General features: G+C 32.8%; 2 protein-coding genes across 4 annotated transcripts; one reads left to right on the forward strand and one right to left on the reverse strand.

Moving 5' to 3' along the window:
• Positions 1 to 386: 386 nt before the first annotated feature.
• LOC126742101 (transmembrane protein 65) lies at positions 387 to 3,238 on the reverse strand. 3 transcript variants are annotated; one of them, XM_050448640.1, is made up of 6 exons: positions 3,060 to 3,236; positions 2,756 to 2,988; positions 2,353 to 2,478; positions 1,880 to 1,921; positions 1,751 to 1,818; positions 387 to 1,691 (listed from the first exon to the last, which is right to left on the reverse strand). In XM_050448640.1, the coding sequence occupies exons 2-6, from the start codon at positions 2,880 to 2,882 to the stop codon at positions 1,362 to 1,364; spliced, it is 693 nt and encodes a 230-aa protein (XP_050304597.1). In that variant the 5' UTR covers positions 2,883 to 2,988; positions 3,060 to 3,236; the 3' UTR covers positions 387 to 1,361. The 3 variants fall into 3 exon arrangements, with proteins under 3 accessions (XP_050304597.1, XP_050304595.1, XP_050304596.1); XM_050448638.1 differs by having other exon boundaries at positions 2,756 to 3,236; XM_050448639.1 differs by lacking the exon at positions 2,353 to 2,478 and having other exon boundaries at positions 2,756 to 3,238.
• A 5,475-nt stretch (positions 3,239 to 8,713) lies between these two features.
• On the forward strand, positions 8,714 to 18,478 carry LOC126742100 (protein transport protein Sec61 subunit alpha). Its single transcript, XM_050448637.1, has 5 exons — positions 8,714 to 8,880; positions 9,049 to 9,116; positions 9,319 to 9,384; positions 14,961 to 15,171; positions 17,032 to 18,478. Exons 1-5 carry the CDS (start codon positions 8,874 to 8,876, stop codon positions 18,108 to 18,110), a joined length of 1,431 nt encoding a protein of 476 aa, XP_050304594.1. The 5' UTR covers positions 8,714 to 8,873; the 3' UTR covers positions 18,111 to 18,478.
• The last annotated feature ends 3,130 nt before the right edge of the window (positions 18,479 to 21,608 follow it).

Below are 21,608 nucleotides of genomic sequence, written 5' to 3' on the forward strand. Positions count from 1 at the left end.
AGATAACATCAACCTGGGATTTTCCATTAATAGCTTCATGGACATATTAACAAGATTAGTTGATTTTTGGATAAGAACCCATGTTATCTTTTTAATAATATTACAAAGACATCCTAGCGGGTTCAAAGAAATGATCACGGCAACCCCTCAATACATAAGCTGGACCAATAGCCTTGTTCCCTTTAATTTTGTTGATGGCCTTTATAATCTTATATTCAGAGATCAGCGGACCACAAAAAAAGGACATGGGTTTAAAAGGCAATTACGTTAAATCGTTACCACTAATATACACATTCCATGTCGCTTAGGTAGTTGGTGTAGACAGCTCTATCAGATAATTTAAGGATATGGGGAGACTTTATAAATTTGTATCTAAATTAAAAACATTTTAATTTGTAGAGTTAATTTTGTCTATTGCACTATAACGAATTTATAAATAATAAATATAATCACATAAATGATACAGCTTATACATTAAAAAAAAATCCAAAACAAAACAAATTATTTCAACATCATAATAAAAGCATACACAATTTTTTTAGTGATTCACAACAAGAACATATTTTTAAGGGCAACCTATTAGTAGATAATTTACTATTTATCTAAAAACTTAGTTTCTACTTGGTGTTTTGTTACCCTGTTTTAAAAGCCGCAGCAGCTGCAAAGTGCCTTAAATTCGCGATAATTTTGTACTACATAACTAATAATGGAACACATTTAGAGCGAGTTGCCTATGTATTCATTAAGTAGCTTCTATCTTTTACATACTCTTAGGTATATATATTTAATCTTCAGAAAACAGTAACAGCTGTAATATATACTTTAAGTCAGTTTTAAGTTCTAAATAAAGTATAACAAACAACAATATACGCATCCTAACAGTTTTTATCAAATAAATAGAGACTATGATGTGATTAGATGGACAGGAAATGGGATGTATTTGGTCCCTAGAAAACATTTCAGGGAAGAGTTTCTTTGCTAGGAATTACATACTTTACACAATCTCTGTTTCAGTATATTTTTCTAAAATTTTTGATTAAGTTAAACAGTTGAACAGCCTCAAAGTAAATATATTTCTTATACTAACTAAAAGCATCACTAAATATAATCACATAAGACGAAATGTATAGGCGGATTGTCTTAAAATGCTCTTTTTACATAGAGTTAGGAAGCTCTGCTTAGTTGAGCAAAAACAACAAGAATTGGGCCTGTTAAAGTATAAATGAGAGTAGATTAAAATATACAGTAACCTAAAACTAAAAATGGCCACATTAAGCTTAAAATTATAAAACACTGTAAACTTTACAAACCATAAGAATTGTATTATCTATCTATAAATGACAAGTAAAATATTTACACCCCTAAGCTACATTTAAGATACCGTCTGTTCCCTCATCCCTATTCTTATCGTCTTCATCCTTTTTGTTTTTAAATAATAGTGGACACATGCCCAATATACACCCTATAGTTACCCCCAAAACCCTCCCAAGATTCGCGGCATTTCTGGAACAATTCATGTCCATTTGTATTGGGGACAATTTAGGGGGACTAAAGCCGATTCTGTTGGCCATTCGTTCCACGTAAAACGCCGTTCCTATCCCGAGAATATCGGAAAGCGTGTTACCTAAAGCTGCTGCTGCCATAGTGGTGAGACAAAAGTAGGAACCCAGGTATAAGTCAATATAATCCCCCTGAGAAAAAGTTGATTTGTAACTAAAGTTTTTTCATCATTTTATTGGCTTTTTCTTACAAAGATTAACATGAAGAAGTTGTCTAGGAATCCAAATCCTATGAACGGTATAGAGTTTGCAATGCCAACTAGAAAATGTATAAGAAATTTTTGATGGTGCCCTAGGATAGAATTGTGCTGAATACTTACTGTCTATAAGATTTTTTGTGGTGGGTCTAGGAACTGATTCAGCTAAAAAGGAAATAATTTTTAATTATTTTATGCCAATTAGTTCAATTTTTTGTTTTTTATTGTAATTAACTAACTTCATTCAATTCATTACTAATTTGCATTTAACTGATATTTAAAATAAATTTCTAAAAAACTACATTGTGCCAATTACTTCCAAAATAATGGGTGAATATCATTCAAAAAAAAAAACAACAAATACACACAAGTGTTAAGAAAGTTATTGAAAAAAAAGCATTATTTGCAGTATTACATACCTTCTATTGTTCACTTTAATAGATCAACCCACAACTTTATAATAAATAAATCTTTAGAACTCATTTACTTTAAAATAAACCTAATTAAAAACATGTTAATTTAATTCATATTTAATTATATACTTGGAAAACTGTAAACTTCACCATCACCCAAACAGAGAATAAATAGTTCCGTACCAAATTTCTTTTTAAGCCAGTCCTCTGGCATCGGACAGTAAGTCCCGGTGGGGTCCACATCCCCCAATTTAGGGAGTTTTGCAGGCCTCCCATATTTACTCCTCCATCTTGAAGCGGCTAGTTGACCTTTAAATTAGTTGCTGGTATGTAATAAAATTAAATTAAAATAATGGCATAAAAGAAAAGAAAAATATCAGCAATATTTACAAGATTTCAACATATAGTAAGAGATAAGTATTGTGAGCTATTCTTATATCTTATGTTTAGCCTCTGGGTTAAGCAGCAAATTCTCACTAAACCAACCTCTTACATTATCACACAATATCAAAACAAACACACTGACAAAATGCATATCTATCAGTGCATGAAGCCACCTTAATAATTTTACTTTTTTAACTGTTACCTTCTAATTCATCTTTTACCAACTTAGAATGATACTCGTGTAAAGCAGTGGACAAGTTAGTTCTCTCCTCATCATTCAGTCTTAAGATAAGTTCTTGAGCCTGGAGCTTTGAGAGCCCCTGTGTCATGCTGGTGGTCTCAGCATGCCCGGCAGTACCATTAAAGAAATCGCTGACCGAAAACTGTCTTTTACTTACTAAATAACTGTGTCTCGGGTAAGTGTGCAACCTAGTCCTAGGAAGTAAGTAACTTTTTAAAGTTCTTTTGCACAGATTCTGGATGATATTGGACCTTATATTACTCACTGCCATTGTACCTCTTTACGCAGGTACGTGTTAAAATTAATAGGAGCGGCGGTAATTAACTAAATCGGATTTATGTTTGGTATGGCTTATAGGTTTATGTAAACGACTATTTTTAAAATGATTTAATCACAAAATAAATTTGCAAACGGGGTCAAAAACAAACATGTCAAAAAATGACAGTGACAATGAAGTAAATAGAGTGAGGTTATGTTTTGTCCTTGTCTAATGTTATGAAGATGAAAGAAAGGGATATAGAGTGCGTTTTTTTAGTATGGCTGTGACTGGTTTTGATTTGTACTTATTTTAGTACAATAGGTAATAGGTGCTACTAAATTATGTCTGAATTAAAATAAATATTAATCCAAAAAAGCCTATTACTATCCTAAGTTCGAAATATCGATTTATAAAAAAAGTAATAAGAAAATTCTTTTGCAAGAGTTGATGTATTTCAAATTATTATCAAACAGTGATTAAAGTGTCACAACTACTTTTTTGTATGAATTTTGGAGGTCTAAAACAGAAAAATGATATAAAACCATGTTGTTGAATATCTGGCTGCAAGGCGAATTATGATGTTTATTTAAATCATGTTGTTAGTCCAACAGAACTGAATTACGAGTAGAAATAAGAAAATTGATTTTTTTTAATTGGAACTAACTATACCGGTGGCTTGTTCCCATCACCTAAATCACGAAAACACCCGGTTATAACAGAATTCGGTCAGAACTAAACGAATGAGGACACGTTGAAAATTCGGATAAAACTAATTTTTTAACCTCGTTTTTAAGTCTAAAAATGAGAGTGATCTCGGCTAATATAAGAGCTACGACCTTGCGAATGGTCTCGCTGGATTCAGAAGGACGAAACTAACGAAAACCGTTGAAATTTTCCCAACAGTGCAAATAGAAGCCGAGATACCGGCCTACAAGGTTCGCGATTTTTCATTTTCGGGTATACCGCCCAGTATCAATATTTCTATAAAAATCAAATCAGTCGTAATCAATATTCCAAGTTTTTTTTTCAGCTGCTTCCGAACAGCAAAGTGGAGACCGACAGAAAGCTTAACGAAGACAGGCATTAGAAAATATCTTCGACGCGCTAATCACAAGATGCCATTCAAAAATGAAGAATAATATAGAGAATAAGTTTATTTTAGCTATATGTTTTTTAATATGAAAACCCGTTAAAGAAAATTTTCCCAGCTTTAGACCCATTAAGAAAGTGTGTCCAAAACTGGTCTAAATAAGGGACAGATAATGGATTGGAGATGAACGTCCAACAGTGTGTCATTTGACTGTCCATATTGGATATTCATTGAACATTTGGATCATTTTTGCATAGACAGTATATCCAAAAAGGGATAGCCATTGGATAGCCAATATAGCTTAACGGGTGCTGTCTGGGTAATATATCAATTTTTCTTTGAAGAGACCTTAACTCGGTTCTCTCCAATTTGAATTAGTTACAGCATTACTAGCTTCATTTCCAAATCCATTGGACCCAGGCTATTCTGACGAAGAACTAATTTTCCAGCAAGATGGCGCTCCTATGCACTATGCCGTCACTGTGCGTACATTTTTAGATGAAACACTTCCCATTCTGTGGATGGGAAGAAGAGAACCTAACTCCAATAGACTTTTTGTTGTGGAGATCCCTCAAGTCGAAGGTATTTGTTAATAGGCCAAATAATCTAGACTACTTGAAAGAGAGGATTCGCAGAGAAGTGCGCGCCGTATCTCAAGAAATGATTGAAAATGTACATACAACGGGAGTTTATCGATCGCCTTGGATATTGTCAAGCCGTGAATGGCAACCATTTTGAACATGTAATTTAATTTCTGTTTTTTTTTATTTGTTTGCATGATGCATGAAACATACGTAGAATTCTATGCAAAATTCAAAAATGAAATAAAAAAAGGCGCTTTTATTGGAAAAATTGGTCGATTTGATGATCGAAATTTAGTTTTGACAACCTTGTATATACAAACTTCACTTATATGCGTATTCACAACTTAAAATAAAACTCGACAGGTCCGAGCGTTTTCACAAAAAACCCATTGGTTGATTTGAAATGAACTTAGACATAAATTTTGGGACGCACTGCACATTCGATAAATATACAGTGCGGCTCTTAATTGTCCCGCCCTCTCTTATCTTTTGAATGCGTTTATACAGGGTGTTTCCTAACTACGGTACGAAACTATACAGAGTGAATCGTTAGGTCGTTTTATGAAAAAAAGTTCCTATGAACGTATGTCGGGAGTTGCTTTGTTTCTGAGATACAGGGCGATGAGGATTAAAAAAAATAACGCTATTTTAAAAATACTATAACTATCCTTAAACCGATTTGGTTGAAATTTGGTGCAGTTATTTGAATTTATAAGACGCTTATTAAGGACGCGGGAGGGACTGTAACTAATTTAAAATGAAACAAGTGCACGCACTGCACGCATTTATATGCCTTGACCACAGACAAGTATTTTCCTGAAAAATCTTCGTCGCGACAGATTTTTTGTACTGGGTTAATTCTGAAACGCCTCGGTTATTGCCGGTGCAACCCGGTGTATCCACCGGTGAATTTTAAAAAGCGCCCCTTCTTAAAACCGTTGTGTAAACACATGCCAAAGCGTTTTTGTTCTAATTCGCATTAATTTCACGTGTAACTTAGTAATTTTATTGTATTAGTTATGGAACATATAACCCCTTACTATAGTATATTTTATTCCTTAGTTTATAGAATATGATCTTTTGCATTGTTATCATTTTTACTTTAGCTAAGAAGTAATTTGTATTGTTTTAATTAGATAGATTTAAGCATTAGTAGAGTTAACCCATATTTTACCAGGGCATGAAAAAACAACAATTTTTCGAATAGCAATATTTATTATGTATTAAAATAGGTTAGAAAAGAAGATTATGACACAAAAAAAGTTACATTCAAAAACTTTCAAAAAAGGGCATGTTGCGTTTTCGCATGATTGGCTAAATATATGAACAAAAAAAACGTAATTTTACTTTTTATGGTAACGCTCAAAACAATCGGTATGGAGGGGCACGTTGCATTTTTTACATAAAAATACCGTTTGACTACTACATATTTTGCATCTACGTCTGGAGTGGAGCGATTTAGTGATAATATGTTCGATATTATCATATCTTTGCTCACGAACTGCCCTAGGGGTAGTAATAGATGTACGAATGGAAGATTCAGTTTTTATCAGGCGAAGAGCAATGTACGATTTAAAGTCTAGTTGACTAATATTTTTGTCACTGACAATGTTATAAACCTTCCAACACTTGACTAAACTGCTATCTATAGTGTTAACGAACAAAGGCCACCACCACTTTTTTCCAGATATCCCTATTCTATAATTGGCTATCCCGTTATCGTGGAGATCTACTCTCCCCATGAATTTGTTGTACATCTTGATAACATTAGGTTGCTGAATAGGATTGTATTTTTTTGCTTTACGGTCATACCTTTTAGCTCTGTATTATGGTTCGTCATTGTAATGGTTACTTATTACTGTGACCACTGAATTATCGTTCCATTTAACTAATGAGACCCCACTGACAGTGTCATGTGCCGAAATGTAGTAGTCGCGTTTTTGTTTAGAAACACTTTTGGTCCCTTCTAAAGGACAGCAAACGGTTCTGTTTTCCCTTATAGTTCCGCTCGCAAAATAACCTTTATCGGTAAGATATGAAAATAATTGAAACGAAGAAAAATAATTATCAAAAAATACCATGCTTCACTGGGTCATTCACTATAGACAATAAATCAACAACAACTTGCCCACCCATATCTAATACAGATTTTTGTTTATTTGGATTTGCTCCTGCGTATGGAATGAACTGATATAAATAACCGTCTGACGAACAAATACACCATAATTTAAAACCAAATCTAACGGGTTTACCCCTAATAAACATTTTGCAGGAGTGCCTGCCAAAGTAAGGAACCATTTGTTCGCCAATGGACAGACAGTGTGAAAATATACCAAACTACAACATTTTCTGATTTATGAGATCAAAAAATGGCCTAAGCTTACAAAACTTCTCATTTTTATCTAATTGTGCGTTATCTGACAAATGGAGGTTTTTTTTATATTGTAAAATTTATTTCGACTCATACATTTTTTCACAATGTCTATCCCCTTGTCTTCATCAGTTGACCAATATAATTGTGTTTGTGGTAGTTTATGATAACCTGTAAATATTAGCAGTCCTATAAACTTTAGTAATTCATATTTATCCAACTCAAAATCATGTCGATTATTGTCTTTTGCATATTTTTCCAAAAATGTTATAATAAGATGTTGTCAAAGAACGAAGATGTCATCAAAGAACAAAAAAAAAATGTCTAAAGGTGATTCTCCGTGGAGTAAATCTACCAATTTCTCAAGCGTAGGGCCTTCATTCGAAATAGGCTGGGACATCATAGGAATTGAACCCTTTTTCCATTTTGGTTCCCTACTTTGAAATTGGCTGGTGTTAGACCTTTCGATTTTCCGTTTCTTTTCTGCCAAACTCTCATCATCAGACGAATCCCAGTCAAATTTATTGTCCTGTCTTATCTGTAATTCAAATGTGCCCGCTGTCCACGTCATTTTGGCTGTTTTTTTCGTTTACAGCAATTACATCGTCATCTATATTTTCTTCATCAGTCAAGCTATCTGGTTCTGGAGGAATATAAACAGCATCAATTTCAACTAAAATAATTTCCGTCTACATAACAGGCCTAACAAAAATACTTACCAACATCTTCGGAATGTTCTGCTTCCAATTCATCTACTACTTCATATAAAGCACTCTCCAGCTGTTTTTGCGTAAGAAATTTAGGCATGTTTTTCGAAAATACACATACACTTATTACCGATTAAAATTCAATATTACTAAGAACTTTCTTACACACAAACACACACACACAAGCCTAAACCGCAATATCTCTAGCTGATACCGTTGGCAACTCAAGCGCTATTTCGACCAAAATACAGATAACGTATTTTCTCAGTGATGCGTTTTCGCAACATTTACAATTTGGAGTCAAGTATTTTGGAATTTGTAACATTTTTTTGTTGTCAGTAAAAAAAGGTAAATACACACATGTGTTAGCAATACGATTCAGCTAAACAAATCTCGCCTGTATTATGCTTAGCAATAATAAACAATAATATTCGAAAGTATGTTTAGACATTAAAATTTTGCTTGAATTGGAATAAAAATTTAAAAATCAAAACACTGGTTTATTTATTGAGTGTTTTAAAAATCTTTTTAATTCAACCTTAGTAAATACTATAGTAACGTTAGATATTTCATTTTTTATTTTGTTTATATTATAAAAAAAATTAATATGACTGTTGCGTTTTCGCATCATTGGTAAAAAATGGGTTAAGTCACAACGCTGTAACGTTCTTAAAATATTTTTTTTTTTTTAAAGCCTTTTCGTCTTTAAAATCTATAACTTATTCGTTGACTGGCGCTCCAAAATTCCCAATAATGAAATTCCTGTAATTTTTTGCCGTACAATTGCAAATTTCTTGTACAATTATCGTCGTTTGCCACGTTTGCCTATATGCAACCAACAACGCGTCTCGAGTCGAGCCTCGTCACCAGCGATCGGCCAACATCATCAGTCACGTGACCGGTTTTTAGGCTACGTGTTCGACGTGTACTCCAAAATTTCTTTTTACAGAACGGTACAATTCGGACGGGAAAGTGGCATTTGTGAGTCGGAGTTCACGAAAAAAACAAGCAACAAAATACAAAACTGTGATTTACGTTTAGTGTAGTTATAATAGAAAACCCTTCGAGATGGGGAGTAAGTATTCCTTTAGTTATATTCCTCGAAAATAAGCGAATATTCGCCGAAATAACCTCTAAGAATTCCCTTGCTGTTGCCCAAAGCCCAAATCTTCTCGAGTGGTGCCTACGTGGTGCCCCGTATGTGCCCTTAAGCCTCCTAATAACAATATTCTTATGTTTTCAGTTAAATTCCTTGAGGTGATTAAGCCGTTTTGTAGTATTCTACCAGAAATTGCTAAGCCAGAAAGAAAGGTAAGTGCATTAGCCCTAAGATGCTTTGTAGAACATATTTTAGGGCTGTAAGATCATATCTTAATACTTAATACATGAACAGTTGTTCAGGTGTTATTCTAATTCAGTTTACCACTTTTTTTCATTCATTATTGTTGAACCATCTGTTTGTCAGATGCAACATGCTTGCTTCTACTTAATATTGAATTTTGTAATTTTACAGATCCAGTTTAGAGAAAAAGTACTATGGACTGCAATCACCCTGTTCATCTTTTTAGTATGCTGTCAGGTAAGGCCTTTTTTCATATTATGGGGGGGATGATTTTTAGTACTAATTCATCACCAAAGGATGATCATATTAATTGATTATTTCAATTAAATCTGGTGCATTTTTGAAGTTTAAACTCAACTCAACTTTTGTTAATGTTTTTGCTTATCTGATGATAAATATTTGACATTTAGGAACCATTTTAATGCCATCTGCTTCCAACCTTATTTACAATTAATAGTAAAGCATCATGACTTTTATTTAAATCTTTTGGTTACCTACAATTAGCTTAAAAAATATATATACCGGATAATAGAAATGTGTACCTAAATTCATTGTTCACAAATGATGAAAGTGTAAAATTAAGTTTAGCTGATGTCATGTCCGTTATGAAGATATTAGAATATAAGAGTGTTTACAGTCAACAGGAATCATCTGGTATATTTTACGAAGATTTTCAAAATGCAACTACTTGGGTCTTTATAATTATTTAGCAGGGATAAATTAGGCACAATCATTATCCAGGACACAAATTTATCTTTGGAGGTTTTCTTTATGATGTTTTAACTTTAGGAATTGTTTTTTTTGTGCCTGTAAGAAAATATAAAATTAGTAATTATCCCAAGTGGTTTCCTGCTGAGCTTAGAAAGCTTGGTCATTAAAATTGGAGAAGTGGCATTAGGTTGATGACCAATATACTGATTTGTCCAAGGTATTTGATAAAGTGAATCACCTGCTGTGGTTTAATAACTTAATAAATATAGGTTTTTCTGATGGGTTTGCACAGTAGGAACCTAGTTTTCTTTGTGATTGAAAATTTACAGTAAAAATTGGTAATTTTTTGTCAAGATTAATTGATGTAAACTCTGGAGTCCTTCAGGGCAACCACTGTTCCCCTTTGCTATTTGGTCTATTTGTCAATGAAAAATATTCTATAAAATATTGTTAATTTTTAAGGGTTAATTTAATTTTGATAATTTTGAATGATATGGATGTGCATTTATTTCAAAAGGAATTAGATACTTTCTCTATTTGGTGTAAGTACAACTTGTTAGATCTTAACATTGACAAGTGTTTCAATAAAAAGGAAAATAAGATTTTTTCTTATTCAATAGATGGTGAGTGCAAAATAAAGAACAAGCCAAGAATTGGGGAATACTCTGTGATTCTCAATTAAATTATAATGAATATGTCAATCCATTAGCAGTTAGGTCACAGCGGATGTTAAAATTTACTTTGAGAAATTGTAAGGATCTTTTAGCAGTTATGTCGGGTTGGTTAGATCACAACTTGAATATGGTTCAATTCAGTCAATCAATCAATCAATAGTTTATTCATGTTAGTTACATAAAATATGTTTACCCATGTCAAGTAATATGGACAAATGGGTCCTAAGAGTAAACTATAATAAAGGTTATAATTTAAAATATAAAATACACACGACTACTACATATCAAGACTAATACAAGAAAACAGATCCAGGACTATCACCACAAATTAAAATTTGAAATAAAATATTTTTCATGGGGGTAGAAAGCTTGAATAGTAAGAAACCTTTTTATACAAGTTTTAAATAGAGATATTGGCAACTCTCTTATTCTAACAGGTAATGCATTGAAATATCTAGTCGCCAAATACTTGGACTCCACATCATAATGTTTATAAGTCATGTGAGTGAATACAAAACAAATTTTTGTGAAAAATGTGTGCAATTTCCGTTTAAGCAGAAAGGAAATCCAACAGTTATCTGAAAGATTCGAAGCCTCTGAATATTATCATCATGAGATTGGAAATTATGAGAAAATACTTCCATTAAAGTGTAGTAAAGCATTAAGTGTATTAAAGCTAGTTCCAGAGTGGTGGCTGATGGATTCGGAATAACAAAAAGTTCTCTTTATAAAATCGTACAAAGAGTGACATTCTTTTTAAGCTTTATCCCCAGATTATATAAAGTTTCCAACTCCTAACGAGCAAATACTAATTGAAAACTTAAATTTTTAAAGTCTTCTCATTATTTAATAATAATATTATAATAATAATAATAATTTCTTTATTGCTTTTAAGATCTAATTAAAATAGACAATAGCAACGTCACAAAACAAACAAAATTAAAATTTTATAACATCTACACAGTACATACTGCTAATAAAAATAGTAAGAACAAAAAGATAATGTTGGACATAATAATGGGTGCATTACCTTACCACTTATATCTCAAGTATGATACATTATGAAGATAAATAAATTAGTAAACAAACCCTTAATATTAATCATAATACACATTTAAAATTGTAAATCAAAACTATAGATACACTTGCCCAACAGATCCTTGCAGTGTCTTTCCTAAACTTCATGATATTTTTCTCTTGCCTTAGGGTGAGAGGTAATCTATTATATGTTTTAATAGCAGCAAAGTCAGGAGATCTTTGAAAAAAGGCAGAGTGATGAGTTGGGACACTCAGTTCAGCTCTCCCCCTTGTCACAATAGACATACCCTCAGCATAATGATCTCCATTGAAAAAGATGCAGGTGTTTCTTTGCAAAAATAGCTAACATAAGAATGTACAGAGCTGGAACAGTGAGTAGACCAAGCTTAGTAAAATAAGTCCTACAAGACGTTTGTGGTGTGAGTCTGAGCATGCATCTTATGATGCGTTTTTGTGCTATAAAGACTGACACGGCGTCAGTTGAAGATCCCCAAAACATCACACTATAAGTGATTAGAGATTGGACCGATGCATAGTAAAGTTGCTTCAGACAATTTAGGGAAAGCTCTTCTCGTAGACGCCTTATTAACGCGCAGAAACTATTTAGTTTTTTGCCAAGAGTGTCTATGTGTGGGACCCATGCGAGACAGGAGTCAATTTGTATACCAAGGAATTTTAAGGAAGTTACCTCTCGAAGAGACTTTTTTTCAAACTTTACTAGTAGGGAATTTTGAGGTAAAGATTTGGAGAATGTCAGTAGACCGGTTTTATCAGCATTTAGCTTCAGAGCATGATTGTCACACCACTCCTGCATCCTCTCTACCACCTGAGAAGCTCTGACAGATAGTTCTTCAATCAGATGTTCTGACAAGATTATGGAAGCGTCATCAGCATATTGGTTGATAAAACACCCTGGAAAACTCTCACTGAGACCATTTACATATAATATGAATAGTACTGGGCCTAGAATTGAACCCTGAGGCACTCCCTGTACCACCAAGGATGACGCTGAGTAAACATATGTACCATTACCAGAGCCAAGGCAAACTGTTTGTTCCCTCTGATCTAAATAAGAGGCTATAAGTCTGGCACAGTTTCCCCTCAGTCCATAATTTTCAAGGATTCACAGCAGTAGACCATGGTTGATTGTGTCGAATGCTTTTGATAAATCGAAAAAGAGGCCGGCAACTTTTTCTTTTTTGTCAACATTTTCAATCACAAAGGATATAAGCTTGAAAACTGCCAACTGGGTTGAATGATTGGGCCTAAAACCAGACTGGCTATCTGAAAGAATAGTTTGCCTTTTTAAAAAGTTTATAATATGGATATAAATGACTCGCTCAAAGATTTTTGATATTGAAGAAAGGAGAGATATTGGTCGATAGTTTTCTTCATCCTGCTCAACACCCTTATTTTTAAAAATTGGAAGAACTTTCGCCTTTTTTAGTTTAGATGGAAAGATTTCCATGTGCAGACAGGCATTTATTATGTGAGCTAGAGGCACATCTATATGGTGACTAGCTTTTTTGAGTATGTTTATTGGTATTTCATCAAGACCAGCAGAGTATTTATTTGGCAAGGCCGATAGAATATGCTGAACTTCCTTTGAATCTATGGGAAAGAGGAAAATAGTGGGGATGTGACTTCCTTTAGGCAATTGACCAGAAATTGAAGGAGTAAGAGATGAAGCATTAAATTTCTTCAAAAATATGTTGGCTATCTCATCCAAATTTTCAATTATTTCATTATTGCTAGAATTTAGGGTGACAGGTTTAGATGACTTTGACTTATTTGAGCATTGATTGAAAATAGTCCAAGCAGTTTTAGTTTTATTATTTGAACATATAATTTTGTTTTCATTTAAAGAAGTTTTATAGTTAGAAATAAATTTTTTATATTCTTTTTTTTCTTTTTTATATTTATTATAAGCTTACTCACTATTTGTTTCCTTGTACCATACATACAGATCTCTAATATGACTAGAATAATTTTTAATTTCAGAGTTTACCCATTTTTTATCAGGATCCTTTATTCTGTGGCTACTTAGAGGAAATGTTACATTAAAATAGTATTAGAAAATATTATAAAAGCAATCATATTTAATTGTTTCATTTGAATTTTTTGATTTGAAAACTTCTTTAATTTGAATCTCATTTCAGAACATGATTATCCTCTTATTTCAAACAAATTAGATGGAAAAATGGATTATATATGACATTTCTCTCAATTTATAAAATTTGGAGGGTATTGTATCTTATCCATGAGTCTTACTATCTGACATAAATTTTTGAATTCCTCATAGAATACCTTTTGCATTAGTTTTCACAGAACGAATTATGGTAGATATCCTTTTATGCATAGAGCTCTGGATTTTCTAAATATGATCTTTTTCTTTTTCAATTCTTTTCAACCCTGGAAAGGGATTATACAAAGAATACTTTAGTTTATCTGTTGCTATGTGAGAAAATGTCTTTTTTATGCCAGTATTATGTAGATTAATACATTGCTATTTTTTTGAGACCACATTCATGGAATTAATTATTTATTTTTGTTAAATTCGTATTTAGATAACCTACTTATATAATTTCTTGGCATTATTTTGTAATGGGTGTTTCCCATACAATAAATAAATGAATAAAAAATAGCACATAGAGCCTATGTACAAGCAAAATAATTTGATAACTATAGTGATTTTTCTAGGAGTGTAGACAGGTCAAGGATGTATGTTGGCAGCAGTCTTTAACTAGAATTGATCATAAATTTATAATCTAATGTACTTAAAGTCTAATAATTCTCTTGGTCAATACATGATTTTCAATAATGAAGAAACCACTTTCAGTATACATACTCCTGAGGACCTGGATAATTAATTTCCAGGTATACCAGTTATATTTCAAAAATTAAAACTCCACAAGTACTTTTAAAATATAAGTTTTTAATTCTTGAAATCTTAATGTTGTTATAAACTACAGAAGTGTTTCTATTAATTTGTCAATCCAAAATTGTGACCAGTTGGGCTACTGTGATAAATTAATTAAAATAGAGTGTCCATATCTACTTAAACTTTTATATATTGGTATTGCATCAAGGAATAGAAGACATGATACTATTTTGTTTATATCGATATTATTCTCCTTAAGAAAAATATGCAAGGATTTAAAATCAGCATCATATAGAAATTTTTGGTATTAGGCAATGATGTCTTAACTCAAGAAAATAAGAATGTAGAAGTTATTAATTACTGTTTTTCAATATGTTTTATATTACTTTCATAATTGTAATCCATACTCATGAGTAAATAAATATTCTCTATTAATGTAATAAAAATATATATAGCCTGAACAGTTATTGTTGCCTTTAAATTTATTAACTATTAAATGTGTCTTTCAGATTCCTCTTTTTGGTATAATGAGCTCAGACTCAGCAGATCCCTTCTACTGGATTCGTGTGATTTTGGCCTCAAATAGGGGTACCCTTATGGAACTTGGTATTTCTCCCATTGTAACTTCCGGACTGATTATGCAACTTCTCGCTGGTGCTAAGATTATTGAAGTTGGCGATACACCAAAAGACAGAGCACTTTTTAATGGGGCCCAAAAATGTAAGTAAATTTAACGACTATTCACCAGATGTTCATGTAGAGCTTTGTGAAATATTCCCGGAACATTTAGAGTATATGTGTTAGAAATATTTTATTAGAAAATTCACATTTATATTGCTCAAAGGATTATTCGTATAATGTTAGGTACTATTGAAAGTTAATTACTAATTTCTAATAAATTTTCTTGGATGTGATACTCATTACTTACTAAATTTAACAGATTATTAATCTGTCAAGATTGGGGTTTGGGTTCTAGGATGGCCAGTTATATCCAGTTTAGTACTGCTCCTGTTGTTTGAATTATTTAATGTTATTGATAGAAGAATATTATAAATAAAGTAAGAAGCTTCTTATGAAAGTTTCTTTATTTTTGAAGTTCATGGGTGGGATCATTTAAAAAGTCTTAGTAATTTAAAAAATAATGCATAAAATTGATATTTGGTATAAATGTATCATATCATAATGTATAATTATAATATGTATCCTTCAAATGTTATTTTTGAGGCCATGGAAGTTTAAGATATTAAACAATTATATTGTTGGGTGAAGATAACAAATTAAGAACCCAGAAATAATTAAAATTATCCATTACGGATTTTGTATGTAAAACATTAACGTAACGTTCTTACTGTATTTTGCTTTGAGGATATTTGATTGGTTGCACTGACAAGAAAAATTCAAAATTTGCCCCATTTAGAAAAAAGGTGTATCAATTTATTTTGAACAGAAGATGTTTGTGTAATAATTCATTTATTTATTAAGTATTATTGAGGACCAATTACAGACACCAATATATATAAAAGAAAATATGTACATTTAAACGCAACAAAAAACAAAAACAATTAAACCTAACACTACAAAAAAAAATAACACCCAGTTATCTTCTTATGCTAACAATAAGAGGTGACTTAAGGTTAAAATGAATAGCTTTGAGTCTGACAAGGGTAAAGTTTATCGTCAATAAGTTTGGTAAATGTATTTAACTCTAAAAGGTCTAAACACAAATCACATGTGAGGTTTTATTAGTATTAGTTCTAGGGTGTACGTATTGGTATTTGTTCTTAAATGAAACATCTTCCTTTGTCTGGTATTTCCAACATATGCAAAGAACAGCAGCATTGAAGGAATTTCAGGGGAATCAATTCTGTTGGTTAAAATTTAAAAGAGATATACAAGACCAGTTCTGATGCGCCGATTTTCCAAAGTTAATCTATGAAATTTCTGTATACTAATGGGTAATACCTAAACTTTTTAAAAAACATATACTTAAGAAATTTTCTCTGTACGTGCTCATTGGTTTTAATCCAAATCTCATATTGAGGGGACCAAATTAAACAAGCATATTCCAACTTTTGTAATACCAGACTGTTGAGCAACTTCAGACTACAGAATCTGACAATAGAGCCCATTGTTTTGGGTGCCTTATTCACTATATTGACAATTTGGTCTGTAAAAGTCAGTTCAACCACAACACCCAAATCCCTTTTATTTGTACATTTCTGAAGAGAAGAACCATTAATATTGTAACAATATTCTACAGTATCACGATTCAGGGTTATAGACATAAATGAAAATTTTTTGTTATTGAAGAGGTGTGCATTTGTGCTACACCAGTCAAAAATAATATAGGTCCCAAATTAGAGGCCTGAAACTATGTTTACTAATAATTCAATCAACCTAAACTATGTAAGGTAATTTTAATGCTTGAGTCTTAAATCCTTTTTATTATTAAAATTTTAGAACAGCAGCTTCCAATTTTTACATTTCGTTCTTTACTTGATATTTTTTATTTAATCTTCAAATTTTAGGCACACAAATCTGAATGTAATGAAAATGGCTAAAAGTGTTGTTCTTTTTCAGTATTCGGAATGGTCATAACCGTCGGTCAAGCCATCGTCTACGTAATGACCGGAATGTACGGTGACCCGGCAGAAATCGGCGCTGGCGTCTGCTTGCTGATCATCATCCAATTATTCGTCGCCGGTCTTATCGTACTTCTACTGGACGAACTCCTGCAAAAAGGCTACGGCTTAGGTTCCGGAATTTCACTGTTCATCGCCACCAACATTTGCGAAACGATCATCTGGAAAGCATTCTCTCCTGCCACAGTAAACACCGGCAGAGGAACCGAGTTCGAGGGAGCGGTGATCGCGTTATTCCACTTGCTCACCACCAGACAAGACAAAATCAGAGCGCTACGTGAAGCTTTTTACCGTCAAAACTTACCCAACCTGATGAACCTTTTGGCGACGATCTTAGTGTTTGCTATAGTGATATACTTCCAAGGATTCAGGGTGGATTTGCCGATCAAGAGCGCGAGGTACCGCGGCCAGTACTCCAGCTACCCAATCAAACTCTTCTATACCTCCAACATCCCGATCATCCTGCAATCCGCGTTGGTTTCCAACTTATACGTTATCTCGCAAATGTTGGCGGTCAAGTTCCAAGGCAATTTCCTGATTAACTTCTTGGGAGTGTGGGCTGATGTGGGCGGGGGCGGTCCGGCCAGGTCCTACCCTATCGGCGGCTTATGTTACTACTTATCTCCACCCGAAAGTGTTGGTCATATAGTGGAAGATCCCGTACACGCCCTACTTTATATTATCTTCATGTTGGGTTCTTGCGCCTTCTTCTCCAAGACCTGGATCGAAGTTTCTGGAAGTTCCGCTAAGGATGTCGCCAAACAATTGAAGGAACAACAGATGGTCATGAGGGGCCACAGGGACAACTCGATGATCCACGAGTTGAATCGTTATATTCCGACTGCGGCAGCGTTCGGCGGTTTGTGTATCGGAGCGTTGTCGGTACTGGCGGATTTCCTTGGTGCCATCGGGTCCGGTACTGGTATTTTATTGGCCGTAACGATTATTTATCAGTACTTTGAGATTTTCGTTAAAGAACAAAGCGAAATGGGCAGTATGGGCGCCTTACTTTTTTAAATAAACAGCCAGTGAAGAAGTATTGCGGGACAAGTGTGCGATGATGCTTAAGTAGCAATCTGAGAATGTGTGCGTGTTTTGTATTCATAGTGAGGGTCAAAATGGTTTTTTTGAAACTCTTTTGTATATCAAAGTACAAGTTTTTTTTGTACTATTACTGATGCAGATTTGTTGGAATACACTCTTATTATTAGTAGTAAAATATATTTTCATTGTATATTTACATGTTTTGCGTTTCGATTTGCTCCTCTTTTTTTTTTTTAGTTTTTTACACCATTGTCATTTTCCATGTTCATTTATGGTTGTATATGATTTTTGTTATAAGAGATAATTTATTTAATAAAAGTACTTTTACGAAAATTTTTATATACGGTTTGTTTTTATTTCTTCTTCTTACCACCAAGGCAAATATATTCTATTAATATTGCAGGCAGATTTGATGAAAATGCCTGAACATAAACTGCTGTAACTACACAAATTCTTAACTTAGAACCCCTTTTTTTTGCTCTCAAATCCATCCTCAGGAATCTTTATAATATTGGAATAAAAGCGTGAATATATTCTAAGTATGTAGTTCATAACTTATGACCAAAAATGGCGGGTATTAATAAAATTATTGATGTTATAATATGCGTTTCAAAAACTTCAAATTTAGTGTTCTTCAAAATTTGAAATTTTATCGGTTATCCTGGAAAACCGAGATTTTTCAATTATTTTTCTTCAACTGTAAGTACTCATTTCTTAAAGAGATTTTATTCAACTTTTCCAAAAATCAAGTTTCAACTGCATGGAACAATATTTTAATTTTTGGAGAAATTTCGCCGGAATATTCGGTGAATTGCTTCAAATATTTCATCGGAAAACTGAAGAAGTTCCATCAAAATTCATTTATTTAACGGGATCATCCCTTTTTTTACAAAATATATAAAAGGGCAGATACTATGTAATTATATTCACAGTTGATCATGATAATTGAAATGAACGAAATTAGTCTATGACACTGAGATTTGAATTGAGAGAGAGAAATGCAAGTGAAAAAAAGGCTCAAAGGACTATTATACATATAGTTTGTTTGATGGTTAGGGATATGGAAAAGAACATTATTTGTATTGTTTCGGCTTGAAATTCGGAAATTGATGCTGCTTAAAAGATCAGGACAGTGTAAATCGCCTCAAAGCAGTTTAAATAATGCGCATAAACCAACTTTTGATCACTGTTGCCTTAGTCTATAAAGCCTAAACCCACAATATCTCAGAAACTTATTCTGTATAGCTTTAATCCTGTCAATATTCACCTGGTAAAATGGAGATGCATAATTAAGCAATGACTTTACTAAGGAAATATAAAGAATTCGTGCTAAAGACACAGATGGTTCAGCAGAACTGCGCATAATAAATTCCAGAAATTCTCTGGCTCAATCTTCTAGAAATAAATGAGTCAATGTGAGATATATATAAATGGGATAATATTTCTTTGGCCGAGAAAATATTTCTATCATTAATGTAAATTGATAATATGTCGATTTCATTATAGAGGTCCAATCCATTTATGTCCATATTTTTTGTTTCAGGGTCAGTTAATTTAGCTTCTAAATTCTTACAATAGGTCATTATTTCGGGTTTAGAAAATGCTTTCAAATTGTTTAAAAAACCAAATAATTCTCTCATCCAATTTTGAGGTTGAAATATCGAGAATATTAAAAAAAAATTTACTTTAAAATTTATTTCTGGAGATTGGCTTGGCTCATCCTTGTGTTCATAATCAAAAAACGTTTTTTTTTCCTTGGTCTTATTGAGTGAATGGCTGGAAAGGAAATTTCGGCATCTACTTCTTCCGCAATTTTTTTAGATTCATTTATCATGTCTAAAAACCCGTTTTCCGATCTCATTTGTGTCAAAAATAATTTGATTTCTTTTAGTATCTGTACAGCTTCTGGTAAAATAACATTAGATTTTTGCAGTGTTTTGCTTACTATATTAATTTTTGCCAAAATGTTGTACCAAATAACTAACAAACAAATAAATTTAAATAATTTTATTTTATTTATTAGGGACATTGCAATATTCTTTGTTCCATTATCTCTGCTTTCATCATTAAAAAGCGTAAACAGAGCATCATACACTTTTTCTAACTCAAATCTAAGAGTTTTTATTGCCTCAGGACAGCTTTCACAGCGGGTATCCGATAAGGGCTTTAGTGTTAGCCTGGGCAGCTCTTTTAAGAGAGCATTCCATCTGTAAGTTGAGGCCGAAAAAAAGACATATATTTCCTGAATAATGCTAAAATAATTAGTTACTTCTAGAGAGCTTTTTGCTGCATCATTAACTACTAAATTTAAACTATGGGCGGCACAGGGTACAAAAAAGGCTCTAGGATTAATATTAAAATTTTTTTTGTAGGCCTTTGTGCTTGCCTTTCATGTTTGCTCCGTTGTCATAGCCCTGACCTCTCATATCAGCAATATCAATATCTAGTTCTTTTAAATAATTTAATAAAAAATCTGTTAACCCCTGACCAGTAGTGTTTGTAATTTTGTATTTTATCTCCCGAATAATGCGGCATTTTGTTCCCATCTTTTTGGACTCTATCAATATGTTCGGCCATTACAGAATCAAATTTTGCAATCGTCTCATTAGTTTTTGACTATTACCCCTAAAAGCTAAATTTTGTCCAGCTAAAAACTGGATAACAGATATTATTCTCTCTAAAATCGAAGTCCATCTTTTTTTTTCCATTTGAAATAAATTTTGATTGATAGAGTCCACAGTTAAATCTTTTTCTATTGATTTTTTTAATTCAAGCCATTTCCTAACACTTTCAAAATGCCTTTTACTGGTTTCGTGTCTTTCTAAAGTCCGAGATAAATGTCGCCAGTCACTATAGCCATTCCTCTCATTAAAACTATTATCAGAAACTTTAAATAATTTACAAGGAAAACAGTACACTGAATCTTAAGATTTTGAGTAAATAAGCCAGGTTCTAGGAACTTTTTCATTGTTAGTTAATTTTTTTCAAAGTAAGCAGCGCTAAATTTAAATTATTAATGGGATAATTAATATTTTTAATTTGAACAGGTCCTATTCCTAAAATCAATAATCTAATATTATCCGTTAATATTTCGGGCCAATATGCAGGATTAAATCGTTCTTCATTTACCTGAATAGCTTCAATGTTCTCAGTTTGCGTATTTGCTGGCGTATTCGTCGAGTGATCATCTTGTTTCAGTTCATCTCCTGATGGTTGTTGATCTCCATCATTTGGTTGTTCTACATCGGCATCGTCTTCAGTTGACGTCAAAGGTTGAACATCCGGCCTTTGGCTTGTTGAAGGTTGAGGTTGTGCCGGTTGTGGATTCGTTGATGACGCAAAAAACTTTTTTAACGAACCTGCTAACCGCCTGTCATCTTCCTCCTTTTCTAGCTTCCTTTTTCGGTATTGGGAACCAGAAAGCCTCTTTCGACCATCAGCCATCTAAATCAACAAATATTTTTTTTAGAA

This window comes from Anthonomus grandis, chromosome 11 (assembly GCF_022605725.1).
Source record: "Anthonomus grandis grandis chromosome 11, icAntGran1.3, whole genome shotgun sequence".
Classification (NCBI taxonomy): domain Eukaryota; kingdom Metazoa; phylum Arthropoda; class Insecta; order Coleoptera; family Curculionidae; genus Anthonomus; species Anthonomus grandis.

Coding starts and splice junctions, on each gene's coding strand:
- LOC126742101 (XM_050448638.1), bottom strand. CDS start 3,065: ATGGCAGTGAGTAATATAAGGTCCAATATCATCCAGAATCTGTGCAAA. Junction 2,479..2,755: donor GGTAAAAGATGAATTAGAAG/GTAACAGTTAAA, acceptor ACTAATTTAAAG/GTCAACTAGCCGCTTCAAGA. Junction 1,692..1,750: donor ACTTCTTCATGTTAATCTTT/GTAAGAAAAAGC, acceptor ACTTTTTCTCAG/GGGGATTATATTGACTTATA.
- LOC126742100 (XM_050448637.1), top strand. Junction 9,117..9,318: donor TTGCTAAGCCAGAAAGAAAG/GTAAGTGCATTA, acceptor GTAATTTTACAG/ATCCAGTTTAGAGAAAAAGT. Junction 9,385..14,960: donor TCTTTTTAGTATGCTGTCAG/GTAAGGCCTTTT, acceptor TGTGTCTTTCAG/ATTCCTCTTTTTGGTATAAT.